The sequence below is a fragment of the Electrona antarctica genome (assembly GCF_951216825.1).
Source record: "Electrona antarctica genome assembly, chromosome: 14".
Taxonomy (NCBI): Eukaryota; Metazoa; Chordata; class Actinopteri; order Myctophiformes; family Myctophidae; genus Electrona; species Electrona antarctica.
In genome coordinates this window covers 45,204,300-45,227,433 of record NC_136795.1, presented here as the reverse complement: position 1 = coordinate 45,227,433, position 23,134 = coordinate 45,204,300, and the positions used below count along the sequence as shown (strand labels likewise).

The following is a 23,134-nucleotide window of genomic DNA, read 5'->3' as shown; positions in this document are numbered from 1 at the left end:
AGAGACTCAAACAGGTCAGGACGCACACACACACACACACACAGAAAGAGAGCTGAGCACGAGGTCAAGAGACTCAAACAGGTCAGGACGCACACACACACACACACACACACACACACACACACACACACACAGATAGAGCTGGAGCACGAGGTCAAGAGGCTCAAACAGGTCAGGACGCACACACACACACACACACACACACACACACACACACACACACACACACACACACACACACAGATAGAGCTGGAGCACGAGGTCAAGAGACTCAAACAGGTCAGGACGCACACACACACACACACACACACACACACACACACACACACACACACACACACACACACACACACACACACACACACACACACACACACACACACACACACACACACACACACAGAGAGAGAGAGAGAGAGAGAGAGAGAGAGAGAGAGAGCTGAGCACGAGGTCAAGAGTCCGGACGGACACACACCACAACAACACATCACACACAGTAGAGTACAGTATGTCCTCCCGACAGTGAAATGTGTTGCATTTTGTCCACCTGGGCGAAACACTGGGAGAAGAGAGAGAGTCCTGCGTTTTGAGCTTGTAGATCTGCTACTTAATTTGAATCCTGTCCTGAAAGGTTTTGGACCGACAGAGACAGATATTGCACCGGCATAGATTCTACAACCAACACGCACAGATTCTAACATCATACATCTTTGACCAATAATATACCCGTACAAAAGTATACCAATATACTGTAACAGATCCCCATAAATCACTGAAGACGATGATAATAAATAAGGCGTCATCATCTTGACGCTGCTGTCGCCCTCCAGGAGAACTTCAAGCTGCGAGACCAAAACGACGACCTGAACGCTCAGATCCTCAGCCTGAGCCTCTACGAGGCCAAGAACCTGTTCGCCTGTCACACCAAGGCTCAGTCTCTGGCCGCCGAGATCGACAACGCCTCCAGAGACCAGGTGATGGATTGATTCATTTGAATACTTTATTAACCCATTTAGGCCTGACGTCGAAATAAAAAAAAAGTCTTCTGAAAGAATATTATATTCAAAGATTTGTGCCGCATTTTCACGATTTTTCAAAAATAGCAGACCTACAAGCTCGTAGTGCGCCACTCGGTGGCGCGCTATGAGCTTGTAGATCTGCTATTTTTCAATTCGCCAGTTGGAAATGTTCAATCTCATCACACTCTCTCTCTCTCTCTCTCTCTCTCTCTCTCTCTCTCCTGTTCTGTGTTGCCTTCCTTCTTCTCTCGTCCAGCTGGTGGACGCTCTGAAGGAGCAGGAGGAGATCAACTACCGTCTGAGGCAGTACATGGACAAGATCATCCTGGCCATCCTCGACCACAACCCATCCATCCTGGAGATCAAACAATAAAGACACACACACACACACACACACACACACACACACACACACACACACACACACACACACTTGCATTCACCATACCTTATTGTTTCCACGTGCACAGCCTCACTCACCATGGACAGAATGCCACCGACGTTTCAAAGTGAAGACAAGCTAAATGCCCACGCTTCCCTAAAAAGGCCCTCACTTGTTGTATAGTATCGATACATGTTGGTGCACAAACACACACACACACACACACACACACACACACACACACTCTATTCTACTCTACCCTACTTTAGCATTATTGTACTCTGCTTTGCTGCATTCGACACTACTCCACTATACAGGAAAGGATAGATAGATAGATAGATAGATAGGAAAACAGGAATCTTGATATTCACTTACATACTGTACACTACCTCAGCAAATTGACTGCTGTCCACGGCTAAAGGCCTATTCAGACTCCAGCTTTAGGTGATAAGGTGGCCACCTAAACGGTGGTTAGTAAAAACAGAGAGATGTGTTTGGGTGATAAGGTGACCACCGTGTAAAAACAGAGAGATGTGTTTGGGTGAAGCGCGGTGAAGCGCTTGCCGCCGCGGCGTGACGTCATGTTGCGGGTTTCGGTGGTCACCTTATCACCTAAAAACTGGAGTATGAACAACTTAACAACTATACTGTCACCGGTATGGCAGGGGGGGTCTGAACCTGAGACATCCGATTGATTTGAAGTGGGTGCGACTTTTAAACATCCTGTCACATTATTTTTTGTTTAATGTCTTTTATATGTGTTAAATAATGGAGTGCCGCTGGGACCAATTGTGAGCTTCAGTATAAGCCCAAAGTGATTTCCCCCTCCTCGTTTGCATTCCTTGCCTTCTGCCCGAAGGCGGATCTTTACGTTTTAGCTTCATGGTGTACTCTTGACTTCGCCAAGTTGTTGTCACAACGTTGGGTCAAAAAGGAGCTTGTTTTCAATCGGCTTCTTCTTCCGCTAACGCCCCTTAGACACGGCGTCATCTTGTTGCTTTCAAAAAGACATGCCATCAAAGGGTTGAGTTCCGCCACCGAGTTGGTCGAACGTAAACATGTGTAATGTCAGAAAGGACAGGAATGTCTATGCGACAAGCACCCGTCAAACGCGGAAGTATCGGTCAAACCTTTTAAAGATGTGTCAAAGTATTGCTGCCTACAGCCATGTTTGACCGTAATCAAACCTTTAATCACTTGCAACCTTGCGTTCCAATCTATTTTGGACATGTCAATCAATGTACATTTTCAAAAAAATGGCAAAACGTTTGACAAATTAAAAAAAATGAAAATAAATGCAGATCTAGAAGATCACAAGTGGACAAGGAGTTAATGAGCACTACGTCACCAGCTTGTACTAATGGCAATAGTACTTCATTAGTATTGATAGTGTACGGTATTAGCCTTAAATAAAGTCTGTTCGTTGAAGCACAAGTCAAGGTGAAAGGTAGTTTAAAAGAAGAAAAAAAACAGCTCTGTGGGGCTCGAGTTATTTTACTTATGAATTAGGGGAACAAATACATAACTGTGGGAAAAGTGGTAGGAGTAAAGCAAAGGAAATGTGTAATGAGGAAAATGTTTATTTTTCATAGAAAAAAAAAGATATTTGAATTTTGACTATTAGTCACCATCATTTTCCTAGAGCACACACATCCGAGTCTGGTCATTAGTCGTGAAGAAAAATGCGTGAATAAAATTCAAGGTGCCCCTCTAGGACCGGACACACTGAAAGTGTCATGGACGCATTCATCACACGAGTCCCCCTGTTCACACCGGTTAAAATAGAACCGACCTCTGAAAGACAAGTTTTGATGCACTGCCTGCCACCATCTTCACATAACTGGCAGTGAGTTCCACGTCTCTTGCTCTTATAGAGTGATATTTTGACTGCAGAATGGCCCATTCCTTGTTCCTTTTTTTTGTCTCTAGGCATAATCCAGTGATTGGCAAAGTCCTTGTCATTCAGACCCTAAACTCCTCTGCAATCACTTTTTTAAATCTTCAGACTTCAGCTCTTAGCCTGCCTGACCTCAAGCTCTTGGCACTCGGCAGACTGAAGGATTTAAAAAAAATGATTTTGTTTTTGGTCTTCTCATAGTGCCGTTTCTGTTTTTGCCCTTTGCTAATCCAGGCCAGAGATGAGAAAGAGATGCCACTATAGTACCTCAGTTTGTAGATCTGCCACATACTGTACATGTTGTTATTGATTGCCTCACGGACTTCCAAATGCTTCCTATTCCAGCTGTTGACTATTTGTACATGTCTGTATAAGACACCCTAAGTACACCTTCTTAGAGTACTTTGTGAAGGTCTGGAAGACATCCCCCCTGGAGTACCATACCATGATTCATGTCTTGCCGGGCGAAATCTCCCCACGCGGAAAATGGTCCTTCAAGAGTAGATGTGACCCGTGGTTTGTCGCGGTAGAGGTCAGCAGTTAGCCTGGCTAATAAGCCAGACTCAAATCACACTGTCGTGTGGTATTTGAGTCTGGAGATGCTGTGTATGGATCTTGTTTCCCGGGGGGCGGGTTCAAACATTTTCTCTTTGACGCAATTGGTTAGAGGTACTGTCAGTCAAAGGTCTCAAGCATTGAATGTCACTGTACCAAAGCCCGCCCATATTGCATACCGTGTCCCGATTGGCCACACCAGTTCTCTGGTGTAGGAAATGGGTGTACAATTGAGCCTCTCGTAATCCGCCGGCAGGCAATTTCTTTTTTGCCAACGGCTGATTCGGTCTGGCTTATTAGCCAGGCTAGTCAGCAGTAGCCTCGGCATTAAACACAATCAAAATGAAAAAGACTTGGTCGCATTTCCAATAAAGTTGCCCCGGCTTGCTTGGCACCTTCAGCCGTTGTCTCTTCCCCTTTTGGAAGTGGGTGATGGACATGGATACAGACCTTCACTGCAGAATATTCAGCTATCGTCAACAGGTGTTTCATTTGAGGAAGGAACACTCGACGCTGCCATCACCTGTGCATTTGATGATGCGAGCACTGCCACTTTCAGTGTGTCAGGGCCATCTCATTTAGATTTTAAGGTGCACTATGAAGGGAATATAACATCACTGAACGCCATTACTTAACACTAACCCGACTCATTATCAGTATCTAATACTGTCCATACATGCAGACACTAATGGTTGTTCTTTGCGAGTTAAATAGTGCATGTGTCACTATGCGAAATGCAAAGAAAAAAGAAGAAAAAGGATTAAAAGAAAAAAAAATGTATATAGGCACTTTTGAGACATCTTCAATGTTCACTTATCCACTTTGGAAGTTGTTAGATCACAATCTTTGTTCATTGCAGTTAAATACTAGAGAGGAATGATCTTTTACCACTTTCACCGCATTTTACAAGATACACAGAATAATTCAGTGATTCGTACATAACTGAACGCTGGAAGGTTCTCGAATAATGATTCCAAGTATAGAAATGTGCAGGCGAAATGTTTGTCTTGCGTTGCTTAGAATTATGTAGAAGCGCACAAATATTCATGAACAATATATTTGATTTGAAATATCACAGGGAAAATCTCATGTTTCAAGTCACTAATGTAACTTAGGCCTTTTTTTCGCCCCGTATTATAATGAATGGAAATGGATTTAGCTTCATCCTTAAGATTTGTTCACTCAAACATCCACTGACATGAACGTGCATGCGTGTGCACACACACACACACACACATACACACACTACACACGCACTGTAGTTGATCACGCATAGTTTAGCTAGTCAGACATATGGTGTGTTACACCAAAAAGGTCGCCATGGGCGATCAAATATTGAGCCGTGTGAATAGAAATTTAATGTATTGTCAAAAAAAAACAACACAAACTAGTTTTGCTTGGTTGCACAAATATTGTACATCTACTTTTTTGTACTGTTTTTCTTTGCGTGTTTCTTCACATTTATCTTGATTTTGTGCCTTTGTATCAGAGGTATCACAAATGATATTTTTTCACTAGTCGAGCTCTGGTTGTCTGCTGTGGCCGTTGTGAGTGAGCTTTTTTGATATCTAAACATTTGCTATTGGACTCATCCCATCATTTGTGTTTTCTTACATTGTAAATGTTGTACAGAATCTAGTTAATATTTGTATTTATGTGCCACGCATTAAACTTAATGAAGAAAAGAAAAAGCTGTCTTTTATAATGTTTTATGATAAGAAAATAAAAAGGATAATCTATATATCTTAGACATTATTATTATATACTTGTGACCTGGAAATATATAGCACACTTAAAGATGTCGTAGCCAAAGTATTTCCCTATAAAAGATCCCTTTAAAAGTCAATGAAAATCTAGGCTTACGCTTGTGTTATTGATTCATTCTTACATGCAGAAAGGAAAATACTTGTCTTTAGATGCAGATAACAATGTAGTCTCACAAATACTATACATCACTTAAACCCTATACTTAAGGCCTATTCATAGTCCAGTTTTCGGTGAAGAAGTGACCACCGAAACGGTGGTAAAACCGCAGCAGCGTGACGTCATATTGTAGTTTTCAATGGTCACCTCTTCACCGAAAACTGGACTATGAACTAAAGGATCATTCATAGTCTGGATTTTCGGTGGTGAGGTGACCACCGCTCCGGTGGTGAGATGACCACCGGAGCTGAAATAACGTTGAGCGGTGGTGAGTAAAAACAGAGAGAAGGGCTGGGGCGGTGGCAGTGGTTTGCTTTTCACCGCGGCTCGTGACGTGCATGTTGTAGTTTGGTGGTCACCTCGCCACCGAAGATCCTTACTATGAATAACGCTTAAATCTCTTCGGTGTAATTTGACGATCGACAAGCTCACAACAACGTTGTGATGTATTGTGTGAGCTTGTATATCTGCTATTTTTGCAGAATGTTCATCCCATGATAGACGCTATAGGCTTCATATGGTTTAACAGATCAGATTTGTTTGAGTGGTGCAACCACTCCCTTACGGAGCTATGTGTGTGGCTGGGTGGGTAGCTGGGTCTGAGCAAGAAAACAGCATGGTTGTTTTTCACCACCTGTGCGCAACTTAACACACACAAACACACACGCACATATTAACTGTATATATGATGGTTTCGGGTGTGCCAGTACAGTACAGTGACAGTACAATACAGTAGAGGGTACAGTAGAGGGACCCCCACACGGTAACTGTCATTTCTAAACCGTTTCGGACGCGGTGCGGCACGCCGGAACCCCTGGGCGCATTCCTGGGGGTCTGGATGTTCCGGGGACCCCACATGGTAACTCTGTCATTTCTCTACCGTTTCGGACGGGTTCATGTGTTTGGTCCGACGGAGCATTGGTCTGAACGACAACCTACCTCAAACCCTCACCCTAACCCTAACCTCCCCTGGGGCAGCACACCTAAACCTAACCCCAACCCTCTCCCGACCCCCAACGCACCTTGGACCAATGCTCCTTTGAACCAATGCTCCGTCGGACCATAGTATGCCTCCCGTTTCGGACGCAGGGCGGCTCGCCGGAACCGGGCCGGCACCCTGGGTGCGCTCCTGTGGGTCTGGAACTCCCCCTCCCCCCCGGGGACCCCCACACGGAGTTGCACCACTCACTTCACACGTGTGTGATGTTTGTATTGTGTATGTGTTTTTTGTATCCTGATGACTGCTTGGCACAAAACAAAATTCCAAAAGGACAAATAAAGTATTTATCCATCCATCATGCGTTGCACTTGCATCGTGCTTGCGGTTATGGTAAAATGAATCAAAAACGAAACACTTCACATTCACAATAACCAGGACAATACATCAAAACACATCAATTGACAATAAACCCATACACCACTATAAATGCTATAAAATAGTCCCAAAGACACAAACACCTTAGTGTATGTGTTCACTATTAAGACCTGCACTTCTCCTTGCAGGGCAGAAAAGCCTGTGTGTTGGTCTTAATTACCCAGTCCTACACTGTTCCTTACAGGGCAGAGGGTTTGGTGAGTATGCGTGTGACAATGTCCAGTTCTAGTGTGTGTATTCACCACCCAATACTGCACGCACTGCTGGTGGCACCTTGCAGGGCTGGTGCATCCGAAGCGGGTGGCTGCAGTGCTTATGTGTGACAATTTCCTACCACACTGGGGGGTGGGGGGGGGGCTACCCGGCTACGGCTCTGGGTCTGTCCCAAGGTGATGGAAAGCCTGGTGAGGCGAGGTTAGTCCCAAAGAGAATTCAACACGGTCTGGGTTCTTCCAATCACAGGCAAGCTGATCGCCATCCTTGGGTTGACCAGAGTCGGGCTGAATCGGAACAGATGAATCCTAACCAAAAAACCTGACCTGCATAAAGCAAGGCGAGAGGCATCTCTGGGTTAAAGTCTAAAACAATATAAGCACAATGCTGCATAAGGTTTCAGTTCAAAGAGATGTCAGAGAAACAACAGGTCTGAGAATGCCCATATATTGGATTTTTCTTTTTTTCTTTTTAGTTGACGTGCTCGGGCCGGATATGGCGTAAAATGTGTGCTAATTAGTAAGGCCAGGCGGGGCCTCCGGCCAGCCCAGTTAGAGCCCAGTTAGGGCCCAGGTAAGGCCGGGCCTTAATTTTCCGGACCTGTTGAGAACTCTAGTTTTTTCTGGCTGCCGGTCGCGGCTGCGCTAATGACTTTGAGGCAGGCCCGTCTAGAGTTTGAATGGACAGGTATCAGTCAAAAGGGAGACGAAGAGGAAGGACGGGTGGGGAAGGATCAACATGGAGACAGCCATATATGGAGCGTGTCACGAGGCGTGACTGACTGACATGAAATGCAGGTTTTCATAGTAAACTGCGACCTACCGTCGCAATAAGAATTCAAGAGATTCAAGCAGGGTTTGATGTGACCAAGTATCTGTCACTCACTCATACTGATATAGCACTGAAGTTATTTTCTGGTAAGGAAACAAACGGATTAGAGGCAGTACGTCTCTAAACCAAGCGAGACATACTCCTTTACTGATCCCATGGGGGAGATTCAGCTACAGCAGTAAGGAAACTCCGGGCAGATACAAAAGAGGAGATATACTTAAGGAAGGGTGTAGCACAGGGGTGCCCAAAAGGTAGATCGTGATCTACCAGTAGATCACAAAGGCTGTGCAGGTAGATCACATGACATGCCCCTAAAGAGTATTGCATTTAAATATATTGAAGAAGAAAAACGATTAAAAAAAAAAAACATTTCTCCCCCTCTATTTCCCATTCCAAGTGCATTTGTCTTATACTGTACAGAATGTAACACAAACTCTACTATTCCGAAGCCCCCTCAGGTACATATTTAAACTATTTTCAGCAATGGTATAATAATTGATTTGGTGGGTAGATCTTGCCGAGCTGGTCATTTTGAAAGTAGCTCTCAAGTCAAAAATTGTGGGCACCCCTGATGTAGCATATTAGATGAATAGTAGTGCAAGTACAACTAGGAAAGGAGAGCCAGACACCACATTTACTACAGAGCCTGTAGTAAACTTGCCTAACTCGCTGCACAGAAGTATACAGCGTATGTATATTATTGTTGTAGAAAGCGACATTTAGACGGCACATAATAGGGCCTACAGTTCAGATTAAGGAATCATGAAGTCCTCTAAAACACTCATGGTAGACTGTTGCAGTGACCTTGGATTTAAGAAAGCAGAATTTACCAAAACCTGCACTGGACATTGCAGCCCAAATCATGACACTGCGGTCAGTCACTGCAATTACCGCAGGTCACCGCAACAGTCTACCAGAATGTTTTAGAGGACGTCATGATTCCTTCTGCTGAGGATCTGTATGGAGATGCAGATTTCATCTTGCAGCTTCCGCCAGAAGCACCACAACCTGGTTTGATGCCCATGCCATCACAGTGCATTGAGAATCTATGGGGTATTGTCAAGAGGAAAATGAGGGGCACTAGACCCCAAAACAAAGAAGAGCTGATAGCAAGCATCAAGGAAACCTGGGCTTCCATAACTCCCGAGCAATGCCACAGGCTGATTGCCTCAATGCCACAGCGTATCGAGGCAGTGACGAGGGCAAAGGGACATTTCTGTTTTGAAAGTACCATATTTTGATTGATTTGATCTTAATTTCTTAGTAATACTAATAATACTGTGATTTCTTCACAGTATTCTATTTTTTTTTAAACTGTTTTAGTGGGTTTTATGAGCTGGAAGCCAAAATTGTGTAAAGATAAACAAATACATAATTTAAAGTTAAACTTTTTGAATGGAATTATGGAAATATACCAACTTTTGCATGATATTCTCATTGTCTTCATTTTGGTGTATGTGTTTAGGGGTGCCTAAAGGTCCCCACGCACTGAGCGCGTTTTTCGGATTTCTAGCAACGTCCAGTGTGCAACCACCTTTAAATGTTTTTTTTTTGTGGCTTTCGCCTTTATTTTATATTTTTTTATGGACAGTAAGCTGACAGGAAATGGGGAGAGAGATGGGGGGATGACATGCAGTAAAGGCCGTCGGGATCGGGAGTCGAACCCGCGGCACACTGCCAGACTGGATTACCAGCCACAGTGCCTGGACCGCTGAGCCACGGCCCAGGCGTGCAACCACCTTTAATGTGTCAAATATAATACAGTATGTATGTATACATGTTTTTATTATTTGGTTTACTTATTACTTAAACCAAAATAATAAAAACAACTTCAAGATTGTTCAAGATTTTCAAATAGCCATGGCAAAGGTTTAAGTTGAAGTGGTTAAACCAATTTAGAAGCTATATTAACAATGTTGCCCCTATACTATAAAACTAACAAAATCCTCAATGCTAACTTGTTGGGTCCATTTGGTTTAAATTTTGTACATTCTGAGAGTAGCCTGAGGAAGGTCTCACGACCGAAACATTGCTCCTAAAATAAATAATTATCTTAAACCAGCAAGTACATAGCAGTGTGCAGGTCAGAGTAGGCCAAAACAGTAGGCTAAAACAATTACAGCATGGGAAACTTAAAATGACACAAGGGTGACATCTGGTGGCCTGATACCTTATTACTATTGTTTAATTGCTTGTCATTCTTTTTTATCCCTTAAACCTGGAATTGTACCTTAAATGTTCAGACTGCTTTACTAATGAAACATGGTTCTATATCAACACCATTGGGGTACAAGGCTTGTACCACAATGAGTTTTTAATTATAACCTAATGCCGTGATGCTTGTACTACAAGCATCCTTGATGCTTGTACTACAAGCATCCTTGATGCTTGTACTACAAGCATCAAGGCATTAGGTTATAATTAAAAACTGTTTTTGTCCTTTCCATTTTTTATTCACCACCTTTCTCTCTCACCGTTTCTCTCCATCTCCTTGCTTTCTTTTCCTTGCTATGTCTTCTCTCTCTTACCTTCCCCAGTTATTCTACAATCTCGGTTTTGTCTAATAATGGCATGTAGCTTTGAAAATCAGTTTGCTGTTTCCTTATCTTGGCACTGGGATATTTGTACGTGGACTAGCTGCCTTCTTTGCACATGAAGTGTATTATCTGCATTTACCCATCCTAACTACAAACCTTGTTTCTCAGACGGCATCTTTACTCATTCAGTTATGGCCCCATTACACATTTATATATATTTACTATTCATTCCAAATGGAGGCACATTGGTCACTGTGTCAATTATATTTGCACTACTTCTAATATGACAGCACAGTGATCACTTGTACCTTAGATCTTACATTAATATTATATGAATTATGTTGGGATATTAATGTGAATAAATTAACTACGACTCCAAAACTTTTGTTTTATATTTAATGATAGTGAAACAAAAATAATTGTAACTATATACAATATATACAAAAATGATTTACACAAGTACTGAATTGATTCACATAACCTTTGAAACAAATAATTAAGAATTGAAATAGATTGAAAAACTGATTGCAAATTAACTGATTTGTAACTACATGACATGACATTGACATACATGACATGACATACACATACAACTACATGACATGACATAACAACTACATGACATTTGAAAAAACATTACTGAAAATAATTGAAAATGTTTGAGTGGAAGGTCAGTTTCTAACTATTTACAATTGTGTACAATATGTGAATTGTACAAAAAAAACAAAAATGTCACGTCCTGTTCATGATGAAAAGCTCCAAAGCAGCACCTCTGGTTTCCAGGGCGAGCAGTCTCGTATTCCTTTTAGAAGCCTTTTCTTCTCCATATTGTCTCTCAGTGCCCTGCGCTCTGAGGCAAGAACCAGCAGTCTATGTTTGGAGAGCCTTGTTTGTGGTATTAGGGGTGTGTGTGTGTGTATGTGTGTATAGTTCTTTTGCTATGTACAGTATGTTCAGAGTGTCTTTGTGGTTCATAGAAAGCACATAGTCACAGACTTCAGGGGTGGAGAATCTGGGGATCCTCTTTGGCTGTAAAGATTCTCTCTCCAGAGAGCCATAACCGTCATCCGACTCATCTTTGAAGAGGTTGTGACTGTGTGGGATGTTGGGGACGGGGTTGTAGGATTTCACCTGGAAATCGACCTGGAAATTAAACAGAATATTGTTATTATTAAATATTCATCTCAGATTAAATTCATTTAAGACCCTATATAGTATAGAGCAGGTAATTCAAAAGACAGGGTAACAAAAATGCATGTGAATTCATATTTACTGATTATAGGCTACTATGTGATAGTGTACATGTACTGTTGCACTTGTTATGTCATTTATTCTTGATGTTAATGGGCACATCTAACACTATAGTATTGTCATAGTGTTAGATTGCACTTTGGTTTGGGTTGCAACAAATTCAGTAGTTTTGTAATGTTACAGAATCCACTTCGCATTGTGTTCTAAAAGAGTTACTGTGTGAGAACTGTTTCACCATGCAATATTTTGAATTATCAGGTTTTAATCAACAGAGCAACTACTGAAGATGTCATCAGTATTTGGAGTTACACATTCCTTGCAAGAGGTACCTACACAAACCTTTACCAAAGTGTAATTTTTCTTTAACATGCCAATGAGCATGTCCATGTAATGTTATAGTGAATACAACACACTACACTCATGGTCCTTTCTTTGTAAAACTAAATAAGTCAACACTTACATCTGCAAAATGTTGTGGTGGGTCTATGACAGGCACTGTGCAGGCTGGCTTAAAAGTACTAGTAGTACTAATACTAGTAGGCCTACTAGTGGTCTCCGCTGAAGAACCCATTGCATGCCACTGTAGGTTGTGTTGGGCTGGAGGTAGCACATTGTCCTGGAAATCCACCTGGAAAATAAACAGAATATTATTAATTATTATTCCCTCCCTGTATTAACCTGATTTAAGACCATATTTCCTTTTAAAAATACACATAAATACATGCTTATACTGATTAATATCATGTGATGCTGTACTTTTAGTGGTGTACTGTATAGTTTTTTTTTGTATATGTACTTTATATAATATTCGTACAGTTAGGGAGAATATTTTGATTTGAATCACGTTTTAACAGTTAACAGCGCAATGTGGAGTTCTCATCGATGTTTTGGTTGGAGTTACCATGGCTGTCATTAGACCGACAATCTACCTCAAACACTAACCTAACCCCAGTATGTTCCCTCAGCACTACGCTCATTCTGTAGCTCCGTGATGAGCGTAGGGAGAGGGCACATATGGGGCTAACCTAACCCCAGAGTGTAGGCCTAACCCTAACGTTAGACACACCAACGTCCATTGTGTCTAATCTGCGTGTGCAAAAACTGTGCATCCTTGATCCCTGTAGACAATTGTCTACCGGTACACTATTTTGAGTACAACGTGCCAAATGCATGTCCGTTTGAAAAGTAGGCCTACCGTAATATTCAATTCAAATTTCAAGTGCTCTAAATGAAATGTAACATGTAACGTAGGCCTACATCTCCTCAATATTAGCAAACAAGAGGTACACGGTAACACGACGATAACCATAAGTGTAATTTATCTTTAACTGACAACGATGAACATGTCAGTAAAGTGAGTACTAATATACAACAAACACAATGCATTTCAAACGAATTCATGTCAATTTCTCGTTAAAAACCTAGTCCTAGGTCGACCAGTCGGACGCTTACCTGAACAAACGGTACTAACGGTGGTGGTGAGACGGTGGTCGTGGGACGGTCAGGAGGAGTCCGACGCCGGGGTTTGCTTCCACCGTGACCCATGATACTAGTAAACTGCTGCTAGTTAGCTCAAAGTTACTGTAACAGTTACAGGATAACCGAACCGAAATAATGCAGGCTGGAATCTGGATCAACAGATTCAACAACAAGGGAAGGCTGGGTTGTAGCTACAACACTTTACTTCCACTATGCGTCGTCAACGTGCGGTGTTTTGAAGAGCGAAAACAATTCCGTTTAACAGTTGAGTATTGCGGTGAACACTGAAGGTTTACACCGCGCGCTTCTACTTTTAATTGTACAGCGTTACACGGCTCGGCCAATCCGAGGCCGGCAGGTTGGGTTGGCCAATCAGGGAAGCCGCCAAGCTGTTGTGCCCGCCCCTAATATGACGTGCAACGTTCAAGGTGGAAAGCCCCGAAAACCCCCCATAATCTGGATGCGGTTGGTTGAAAAATATTATTTATATTTATCTGGCGACTTTTAAAAGGGTTGGCCCTTTTAAAAGTCGCCAGATAAATTACCTTCCGTTAGCGGTTGTTTTTAAGTAACAATGTAAGTTACGTAAAAATTATTACAATGTAAGTTACAAATGTGTGTGTGCGTGCGTGCGTGTGTGCGTGTGTGTATGTTACGGTTAACTTCAAAACAGGGGGCGCTGTTTTTCCTTTATTTGCCGATGGGATTCTCAGAGAGTACCAACCCTATGGTACCAACAGATTGACTCCTCGGTCCCAGGTTGTACCTGGGTTGTAAAGAGTATGGGTTGTACTCATGCTTCAAGCCAAGTCTCGCGTAGTAGCCAGACAAGACAACTATGGGGGAACAAGCTGATTGCCATGACAGCTAATGGCCAATGGGGATCCTTTTCAAATAAACAAATAAACAATTGTACACACTACTACCTTAATTTCTGTGTACGTCACCGTGAGCTGTCCGTGCCATGTTTGATTTTTGATTGATTGATTGAAATATTTATTAACAGTTTGCAGAATTACAGTTGGTACACTGGTTTCCGGGGCTTTGCTACAATATATTGTTTAATGCGGGAAAACAAATAGCCTATTATTCACTCAGTGAATTTGTGAAAAATGTAACTAAAGGGTTCTTGTAAATGCAGATAGACGAATGCCTATATACGCAATGCGTATATAGGCATTCGTCTAGTGGTCTACGCATCTATGCAAACATCAGCATATCTTCACTTCTTCAGCGTGCGTGTTAGTGGAGCAGATTACTGAAACGATCGTTCACTTGATCATACAAGCACCAAATTTGGCACACAGGTGCTTCAGAACCTACTCTCTCAGAAAAGTACGTTGTCCACTTGAAAAAAACAAAATGGACACCATTTTTCAAGATGGCCGCCATTCGAGGTGGTTTTAAACAGTGTTTGAGTTATATTGAGCTATAACATCCTATTGTGATGGCCTATACATCATAATATATGTTTGAGTATGAGAAATCCAATTCTGCATTTAGAACATCAAAATTATTTAATATTATGATGATACAATGGGAATTAAACGATGAAGTGGGGCAGATTAAGTCCATATTCCATAATAATCCTTCATGTGGTGGTACAAGCACCAGATTTGGCACAATTGATGTCCAGGATGTACTTTCTAAGAAAAGTACGTTTTCCAGCTGAAAGTCCAAGATGGACGCCAGTTTTCAAGGTGGCCACCTCGTCAAATGAATAAGTATAACTTTAGTGAACAGAAATGTGTGATCCACACATTGATCCAAACAAATGAATGTATTCTGACTGGAATAACTGAATGGTGTCAATTTAATTCCAATATGGCCGCCAGTTTTCAAGATGGGGGCTATTACGCAACTCAAAATTTGCGTTTTCGGAAGCTGTCTGATAACAGATATTGTTGAAGGGCAACATCACCATTCATTGAAATGCTGTGATCAAGCTCTATTGGTTTGTAATTTTGTATATAAGATGATGTCAAAGCACAACCAGGACACACTGGTGACATCACTGCTGTTAGACTCAGCATGGGGTTCAGTGTCGGCTTGTAACATAGCTGTAGGTGTGGTTTACAAACTGTTGTAGTCGTGTACTCACTGTAGTTTGTAGTATACTTTAGTGTCCTAAATGCTATCTAATAAGCCCCTGTATACTGTATATCTCAAATAGAAGTTTAGTTAGTTGTAGCATTGTAGTTGATAGCCGCACCTGAATTGACAGGATGTGTCAGCGTGGGAGAGCTGAGACAAGGGTAACAGGGATTCAGTTACCTGGATGGTGTACAGATCGCACAGGACTTGCACTGGATGAATGGTCGGGCTAGGTGTAGGGCACCAGATGCTTGAACCTAGATGCATCCCATATTTCAATGTGCTTTGATGTTTTGTACGGTTGGGTGGTGAAAGGATATAGCCCTCGGCCTTTAACCGTATAACACAAGATGTTCCGCTACTAAAAGTGTCAAACAGATACGAAAGAGGAGTTGAAGTCTCACCGTATTTCAGGCAATACACCTGTTGCCCATCATGTTAGACTCATCCAGATTGGATGATGGAGGTGGCAGTGAGGATACATTGAGGCAAAACAGTACAAAGTATCACCAAAATTGTCGGGCAAATGTTTAGCAACTGAAACTCCAGCGTTCCACTAAGAGAGCAGCTGAAATTCAGAATGATCCTGGTGAAGGACACGATCTCCCCCCCATCGAAGCCCTGTATGACGATCATTGTGTCAGCAAAGCTCGTCGTGGAATTATGAGGGACCCAAGCCATCCCAACAAGACTGTTTGAGATGCTGCCACATGGAAAACGTTTTCGCAGTCTCGAAGCCACTGGAAATAGACTGCAAATATGCTTCTTTCCCCAAATAATCATGAACATGAACGAACTGATAAGAACCAGGGCGAGAGTTTACCTAACTTTGCTACTACAGGGAAACATGCACATGTACACTACTATTTTTCTAGCACTCTTTATTCTATCCCTTTGTTTTGCTGTGCTTGCTGTGTTTTTTGTTGTTTGAATATTAGCCTATTCTATCTATGCCGCTGCATTGTCTGTAAGGAAGCCAAACAAAAATAAGTTTTACTCTTATGTACCTGTACATAAGATGTAACAATAAAGTCCAACCTTGAACCTTGATCTAGGTTCAAGCATCTGGTGCCCTACACCTAGCACGACCGTTCATCCAGTGCCATTTAAGTCCTGTGCCATCTGTACACCATCCAGGTAACTGAAGCCCCGTTACCCTTGTCCCAGCTCTCCCACGCTGGCACATCTTGTCAATTCAGGTGCGGCTATCTAACTACAATACTACAACTAACTAAACTTCTAGTGGAGATATATACAGGGGCTAATTAGCATTTAGGACACTAAAGTAGCCTATACAACAAACTACAGTTAGTACACTACAACAGTTAGTAAACCACAACTACAGCTACGCTACAAGCCGACACTGAACCCCATGCGGAGTCTCACAGCAGTGATGTCACCAGTGTGTCCTGGTTGTGCTTTGACCACTCTTATATACAAAATTACAAACCAATAGAGCTTGATCACAGCATTTCAATGCATGATCAACGAATGATGTTGCCCTTCAACAATATCTATGATCATACAGCTTCCGAAAACGCTAATTTTGAGTAACGTAATAGCTGCATCTTGCAAACTGGCGGCCATATTGGAATTCAATTCCAACACCATTAAGTTATTACAGTCAGAATACTTTCATTTTGATGTTTGGATCATTAACACATTTAAATTCTACTTCGAAAACCTTTTTGTTGTTTTGTTTTCTTGCATTTGACGAGCCGCCCATCTTGAATACTGGCAGCCATCTTGGATTTTCAGCTGGATAAAGTGCTTTTCATAGCATGTACATCCTGGACATCATGTGTGCCAAATTTGGTTGTACCACCAAGTGAAAGATTCTTATGGAATATTGACTTAATCTGCCCCAGCTTTTCGTTTAATTCCCATTGTATCATCATAATATTCAATAATTTTGATTTGCTAAATGCAGAATTGGATTTCTCATACTCAGAAACATACATTTCGATGTATAGGCCATCACAATAACATTATTCAATCAAACTATAGTTCAAACACTGTTTAAAACCATTTTGAAAGGCAGCCATCTTGAAAAATGGTGGCCATTTTGTTTTTTCAAGTGGACAACGTACTTTTCTGAGAGAGTAGGTTCTGAAGCACTTGTGTGCCAAATTTGGTGCTTGTATGATCAAGTGAACGATTCTTATGATATATTGACTTAATCTGCTGCACTATGTGTGTGTGTTTCTTTTCGGAGCTAGTTCGTCGTAGTTCGGCTATTTTCGGAGCTAGCTCGGCTGTTTTCGGTGAGCGGCACCGCCGTACGGACGAAGCTTATAACCGTCAAGGTTTTGAGCGCCCTTTTTGTGTCTCGCGCTGAACTTCGTCTCGAGACCTCACTCCGTCTTTACTTAGTTCTTCTGTCTGCAGCGAAGCAGCAGCTCGTTTATCAGCTTATATTCAATTATTCACCACTACTGCCGTCTAAAAAATACCCTTACTTACAGAGGTGAGTGTTAACAAACTCTACTGGTAGTTATGTTTAAGATTTGACCGAATTATGAGTCATAATTCACTTGTTTCATTTAGACTTCGTCGTGACGTAGCAGAATACAAGCTAGCTCACAGGTTCAGTACGTGGTTCTCAATGAGCGTTGAGAGGATATTTTAGACATTTTACTAAATGTGTGTCGTTTTGTGCAATAGTTCATGAATATAATCCTCCAGTGAATCTAGCAAACTATTAATATTGTGTTGTCTGCTTTGTTATGGTGCTGTAGTCCCTCTGTTGCGTTGAGTACAACACTAGCCTAGTGTTGTACTAAACACAACAGAGGGACTACAGCACCATTACATTGTGTCTAGGCCTACACAACAGTGTTCTTTTCCGTTTGTCCATAAATAATAAAGCGTTGTGAATTTGTTTCTAATGTAATGTTTACAGAAAATAATTCAACACATTATTAATTAATCCTAATGTAATGTGTCCTACACAGAACATGGCAACTCGCAGGGGAAGCGGTCAAAAGGCCAAAGGTAAAGATTTGTCATCTTCACCCAAACCCCTGAAGGACTTGGACCAGAAAGGTATGGACTGTGTGTGTGTGTGTGTGTGTGTGTGTGTGTGTGTGTGTGTGTGTGTGTGCACGCTTACATGTTGGCAGAGAAATTATAGACAAATGCATGAGGTTGAAATCTAGGCAAGGCAAGGACATTTTATTTGTATGCCACATTTCAATAACAACTTGGTTATTCAGTGTGCTTTAAATTACACAAAACATCAAGCAAAGGAAACACAATTATAAAATACATTATACATAAACCTCGGTGTCTGACTTATTTGAGCCAAATAACTAATCTGGTTTCACGTTTCAATTTCAGTGGAATCTCTGAAGGGAAGGAAGCACCCTTTGGATGATGAAGAGGATGCTGGCCCCCACGAGGGGTAAGGCTAACAGCAGTTTATCATTAACCACTTCAACCCTAAACACTGTGTTTACCGGGGTCCCCAGCAGCCCAGCTTGTAGATCGCCTCTCTTTATTTGCCAAATTACAAGAATAAGGATGCTGCATGTGTTTGTGTGGTTAATATATATATATTTTTAAATGTTGACTAAATACATGTGCATTGTCGTTTACCTTAATCTGCAGAGGGGAAGTGTTGGGCATGTTGGACAAATTTGGAGGTAAGTTGCCTCTGCAGTGTCACACGTCTCTCTTTCTCACATTTCAAACTCGAATGACTATAATGTGTTTCTGTGTGCTGTAGCTGACGTCAGTAAGGCCTTCTTGGCCAAGCGACAGCGCGTGGAGACCTTCGCCAAGACCATAACCAAGAGCTGTCAGCAGAAGATGGAGCAGCAGTGGGAAGCACAGCAGAAGGAGAGGTACACAATTGATTTTCTGTTCTGTTATTTTATGATTGAATCGTTTCATATTTATTAAATGGACACATTTTTGTAGAAGAGATTCGCCCAGGCATCATTGCTCAAGATTATCTATATCCAAGGGCCGGTGTATGAACCTGAGCTGTGGGCGAGGGCTGGGCTGATATCCGATGCCCTCACTTGGATAAGAAGGGTTTAGCGATGTTCTAATCTAAATTTTACAATTTGAGCGTATATCCAGATACACTTAGAAGTGTACGATCAGAATAAATGACTTGAATGTGCAGGACCACAATGGAAACAAGTCCACAGGACTTTTTGTGTGTTATCCTTTTAGCCTAAATGTCTGGCTGTACCTCGGGCTGTTCACATTTCTGACTAATAAAGTGTTCATTCTATCAATCAACACTGTAAGTAAAGTGCAAATAAAAAACAATATAGTGCTTCATAGAAACTAGTATACCAGCCAGGTGTCATCAAACCTAGCATCTGTACTAATATTATGTATGAATGAATGAATGTTTATTTCGAACTCTTTTAAATGAAATGACAATAAAAAATACAAAAAATACAATAATACATTAAAAGAAAAACAAAATGTTAAAACAAAGGCAAAACAAAATATAGTACAATTGTTCGAAAAGGAGTAGGAATGAAGCCTAAGCTTATCTGGTCCTACCCCTATTTATACAATTTAAAAATAAACAAATATGTCAAGATTCCCTTAATATTTCTATTTGTCTATTTATTTTAGCACTAAGTGGAACCATAATGTACCCGCAACCCCCAACCCACAATATTACACATCATTGCTCCAATAGAGGGCAACAATAACGCTAGTCAATAATATGTTCACCACATGCTCAAACCTTTAAGCCTTATTTATTACAGAAGACAACCATAAAATAGCATTTGATAAACACTTTAGTAGTTGAATAACTAGATTGATAATACCATCAATGAGGAACTTAAACTACAACCTCAAACGCCAATAATGTTATTTAGGTAACATGTTGCTAAGTTTGATGTTTACATGGTATCTTAATTACTTAGTACAAAAGTCTAAAGGAAATCTGTCTGTTACTCTTACGCCTTGTAAAAAACTGCACTGGCTTGTATTTCCTGACGGTGTGGCGAGGCAGCTCAACACAGCTGATGACGCTTGCTGTGCCGTTCTCTGTGTCTTTGTGCCTGGGGAAACTCTTTGGGTCAAATGAAGGTTGTGTATACTACTCTATGTGATGAAGTGTGTTCTATCGTTGCAGGAGTAAAGTGGCTGATGACTACAGCTCTCAGCTCAATGCTGTGTTGCACCAGTGGGACACAGATATGATCAAGGCCAAGGAGCAACAGGACAAAATGATGGTAATGTTTCCTTTCCACTTTCCACACATACTGAGGACATCAATCAGGTTTGATTATTGATTGAATACTTAATTAGTCAAACCAACAGCACGAGGTACAGTCAGACATTGAGGCTGAAAGGATAACGGGTCTGATGCCAATCATGATTTTGGACAGTCCGACCACTGATCACCAATGCCTTGAACAAAACAAAAGTGAATGAATAAATGCACTTAGTTACTATACAGCCCTTAACTTAAGCCCTACTGTATTTTCTACAGATTAAATGCACTTTTAGTTAATACTTGACTGTGTGTTTGCAGACTATGTTCCAACAGCAACATAAGCTGTTTCAGCAGATGAGGGTCGCACAGCGCCAGAGGCTCAACACTCTCAAGCAGCTCTTAGATCAGTACACCCAGGTAGGTAGTAAGGATTTTTTCATGTTTCCATTCTCAAACACATTGACATATGAACAATGGCATTGATAAAGATATAAACAATGAAGCCATGTCCATTGTACTAGTTTTATTTATAATTTGACTGTTGAAATGAAATATATATTTCACACTGAGTATTTAATAAAGGCTGACCTCATCTTCATGATTGCATCAACATTTGCAATGAATTTTGAAAGCAGTTCTTGTTCATATTGACAATTGTTTAATTTGCATTGAGAGTACAAGGTAAATCCTTACTATTCTATCTTGTGTTTACAGGCCCTTGAAGCAGTGGAGAAGACCCACTACAGCCAACAGGAGACGATTCACAGTGAGCTACGCCAGGAAGTGGCAATGCTTCAAAAGAAAGTCCTCATGGACACAGTAAGTCAACCTGCTAACACTTGAACCTTTATTCATTTAAACCTCTGAAACACATTGACTATTTATAATAATGGGCTCGCACTGTGAGACGAATAGAATACTCATGAAATGTACTGCATTCTGTCTTACCTTTGACAAACAGCAAGTCTGTCTTAAAAACATGTGTAATGTTTTGCTATCTCTTTTTTTGTACAACAATTTATTGACAGCAACAGCAAGATATGGCAGCAATGCGCAAATCCTTGCAGTCCATGATGGCAATGATGTAAGACCAACAGGATGGAGGCCTTGATGAGTCAAACTGTTCAGACCCTGTGGAACTGCATTACTCTGTTTCCCTGTTCCGAGTAGTTTCTTGGGTTCTGTGTTGTTTGTTAGAAACACTGTATTCTTTGAACACTTAGGTTTAAGCCATTGTTCCACTTGATCATACATTTCCTAATTGTATTTATGCATTTCATTCTCATTTTGTTGAAGTTGCCAAAAGTGGCCAGTAGATGTCAGTAGATACTTATTTATGAATAAAAAGTGCCTTGCAGTCAGGCATAAACAATATTAATATATTAACCCACTGGGGCAGTTTTTTTTTCTTTTTCCCCACAATCACCATTGATAAACATTACACAAAGGCTGCAATTTTTTTTTGAGTGAATCTTCAATTTCATTTGTGTAGCCAACTATGTCAGTTTTTCACATTACAAAAAAAAAAAAAAACATTTTGGACAGCACAAAACTATACACCTGGTTATTGATTTACATATTTATTTTAAAACATGTTTGCGGCCATGCAATGTTCCAAACTGCCTGATCTTTGTGTTTACGTGTTGTATGGGTTCCTTTTCCTTGTACTTGTGAATAAAATGTTCCTAACAAAATAGTTTCATTATCAACATTTTACAATCAATTTATTTTTAACAAATCTTAAAACGGAATGAATTGAACCAGTCAATCAGTGACTAAAAACAAAAATATTGTACATGGACATTCAGTAAAGTAAATAATGGTCTCATTTTCAATGTTGTAAACTCACTTAGTCTTTAAATCTTGAAAGAACCTGTCTTAAAGGATAAATCAAATGTATGATTTTGAAATAAGGTTTTATATCTTGTAAAAACAAAGTGGCTCGAGTAGAGTGACCGGATGGGAACCGCAAGGTTCAAAGTTCAAACCCAGGCTCCCCAGTTAGTGCCGAAGTGTCCTTGAGCAAGACTATGAACCCCTAATTGCTCCCGATGTGCAGGTTGGTGACTTGAACGGTTTCCTCCGGCCTCGGTGTGTAAAGCGTCTTGGATAAAAGCGCTATATAAAATTGACCATTTACCATATCTAAAATATACCCATTTGTTCTGTGTACCAGTGTAATTTGATTGCCATTATACAATATGACCCTTTGATGTAAAGTAGGCTACCTCTTAGAGTAGAAATAATTTGATTTCACTAAATCAGAACAAAACCCAGCATGAAGATTTTTTTTTGTTGGATTTGATAATCCAGATCTGTGAATCCAGTGCATGTGGGTCTAGCTTCTTCCCTAATCTTCCAGAGAAAATGGCTAATTAATTAGT

At 41.0% G+C, this 23,134-nt stretch overlaps 2 protein-coding genes and 1 long non-coding RNA gene across 3 annotated transcripts in view; 2 read left to right on the top strand and 1 right to left on the bottom strand.

The window, feature by feature from the left end:
• rab11fip4a (RAB11 family interacting protein 4 (class II) a) overlaps positions 1 to 5,543 on the top strand; it is an 88,443-nt gene extending 82,900 nt beyond the window's left edge. Inside the window, exons 14-15 of the mRNA XM_079521356.1 lie at positions 831 to 974; positions 1,276 to 5,543. Coding sequence (XP_079377482.1) covers positions 831 to 974; positions 1,276 to 1,392 — 261 coding nt within the window. The 3' untranslated portion in view covers positions 1,393 to 5,543. The remainder of the gene's footprint in view (positions 1 to 830; positions 975 to 1,275) is intronic.
• Positions 5,544 to 11,142: 5,599 nt separating this feature from the next.
• On the bottom strand, positions 11,143 to 13,732 carry LOC306937583. The gene is made up of 3 exons (XR_013791618.1): positions 13,436 to 13,732; positions 12,444 to 12,611; positions 11,143 to 11,875 (listed from the first exon to the last, which is right to left on the bottom strand). It is a non-coding gene; the product is annotated as an uncharacterized lncRNA (long non-coding RNA).
• A 4,164-nt stretch (positions 13,733 to 17,896) lies between these two features.
• Positions 17,897 to 22,297, top strand: sycp3 (synaptonemal complex protein 3). Its single transcript, XM_079521379.1, has 9 exons — positions 17,897 to 18,023; positions 18,511 to 18,601; positions 18,896 to 18,959; positions 19,166 to 19,200; positions 19,284 to 19,401; positions 20,667 to 20,766; positions 21,069 to 21,167; positions 21,465 to 21,569; positions 21,779 to 22,297. Exons 2-9 carry the CDS (start codon positions 18,514 to 18,516, stop codon positions 21,836 to 21,838), a joined length of 669 nt encoding a protein of 222 aa, XP_079377505.1. The 5' UTR covers positions 17,897 to 18,023; positions 18,511 to 18,513; the 3' UTR covers positions 21,839 to 22,297.
• The last annotated feature ends 837 nt before the right edge of the window (positions 22,298 to 23,134 follow it).

Excerpts from the sequence above, each read along its gene's own strand:
- sycp3 (XM_079521379.1), top strand. The coding sequence starts at position 18,514 with ATGGCAACTCGCAGGGGAAGCGGTCAAAAGGCCAAAGGTAAAGATTTG. Across the intron at positions 21,168-21,464 it reads TCTTAGATCAGTACACCCAG|GCCCTTGAAGCAGTGGAGAA; the intron begins GTAGGTAGTAAG and ends TTGTGTTTACAG. Across the intron at positions 21,570-21,778 it reads AGAAAGTCCTCATGGACACA|CAACAGCAAGATATGGCAGC; the intron begins GTAAGTCAACCT and ends ATTTATTGACAG.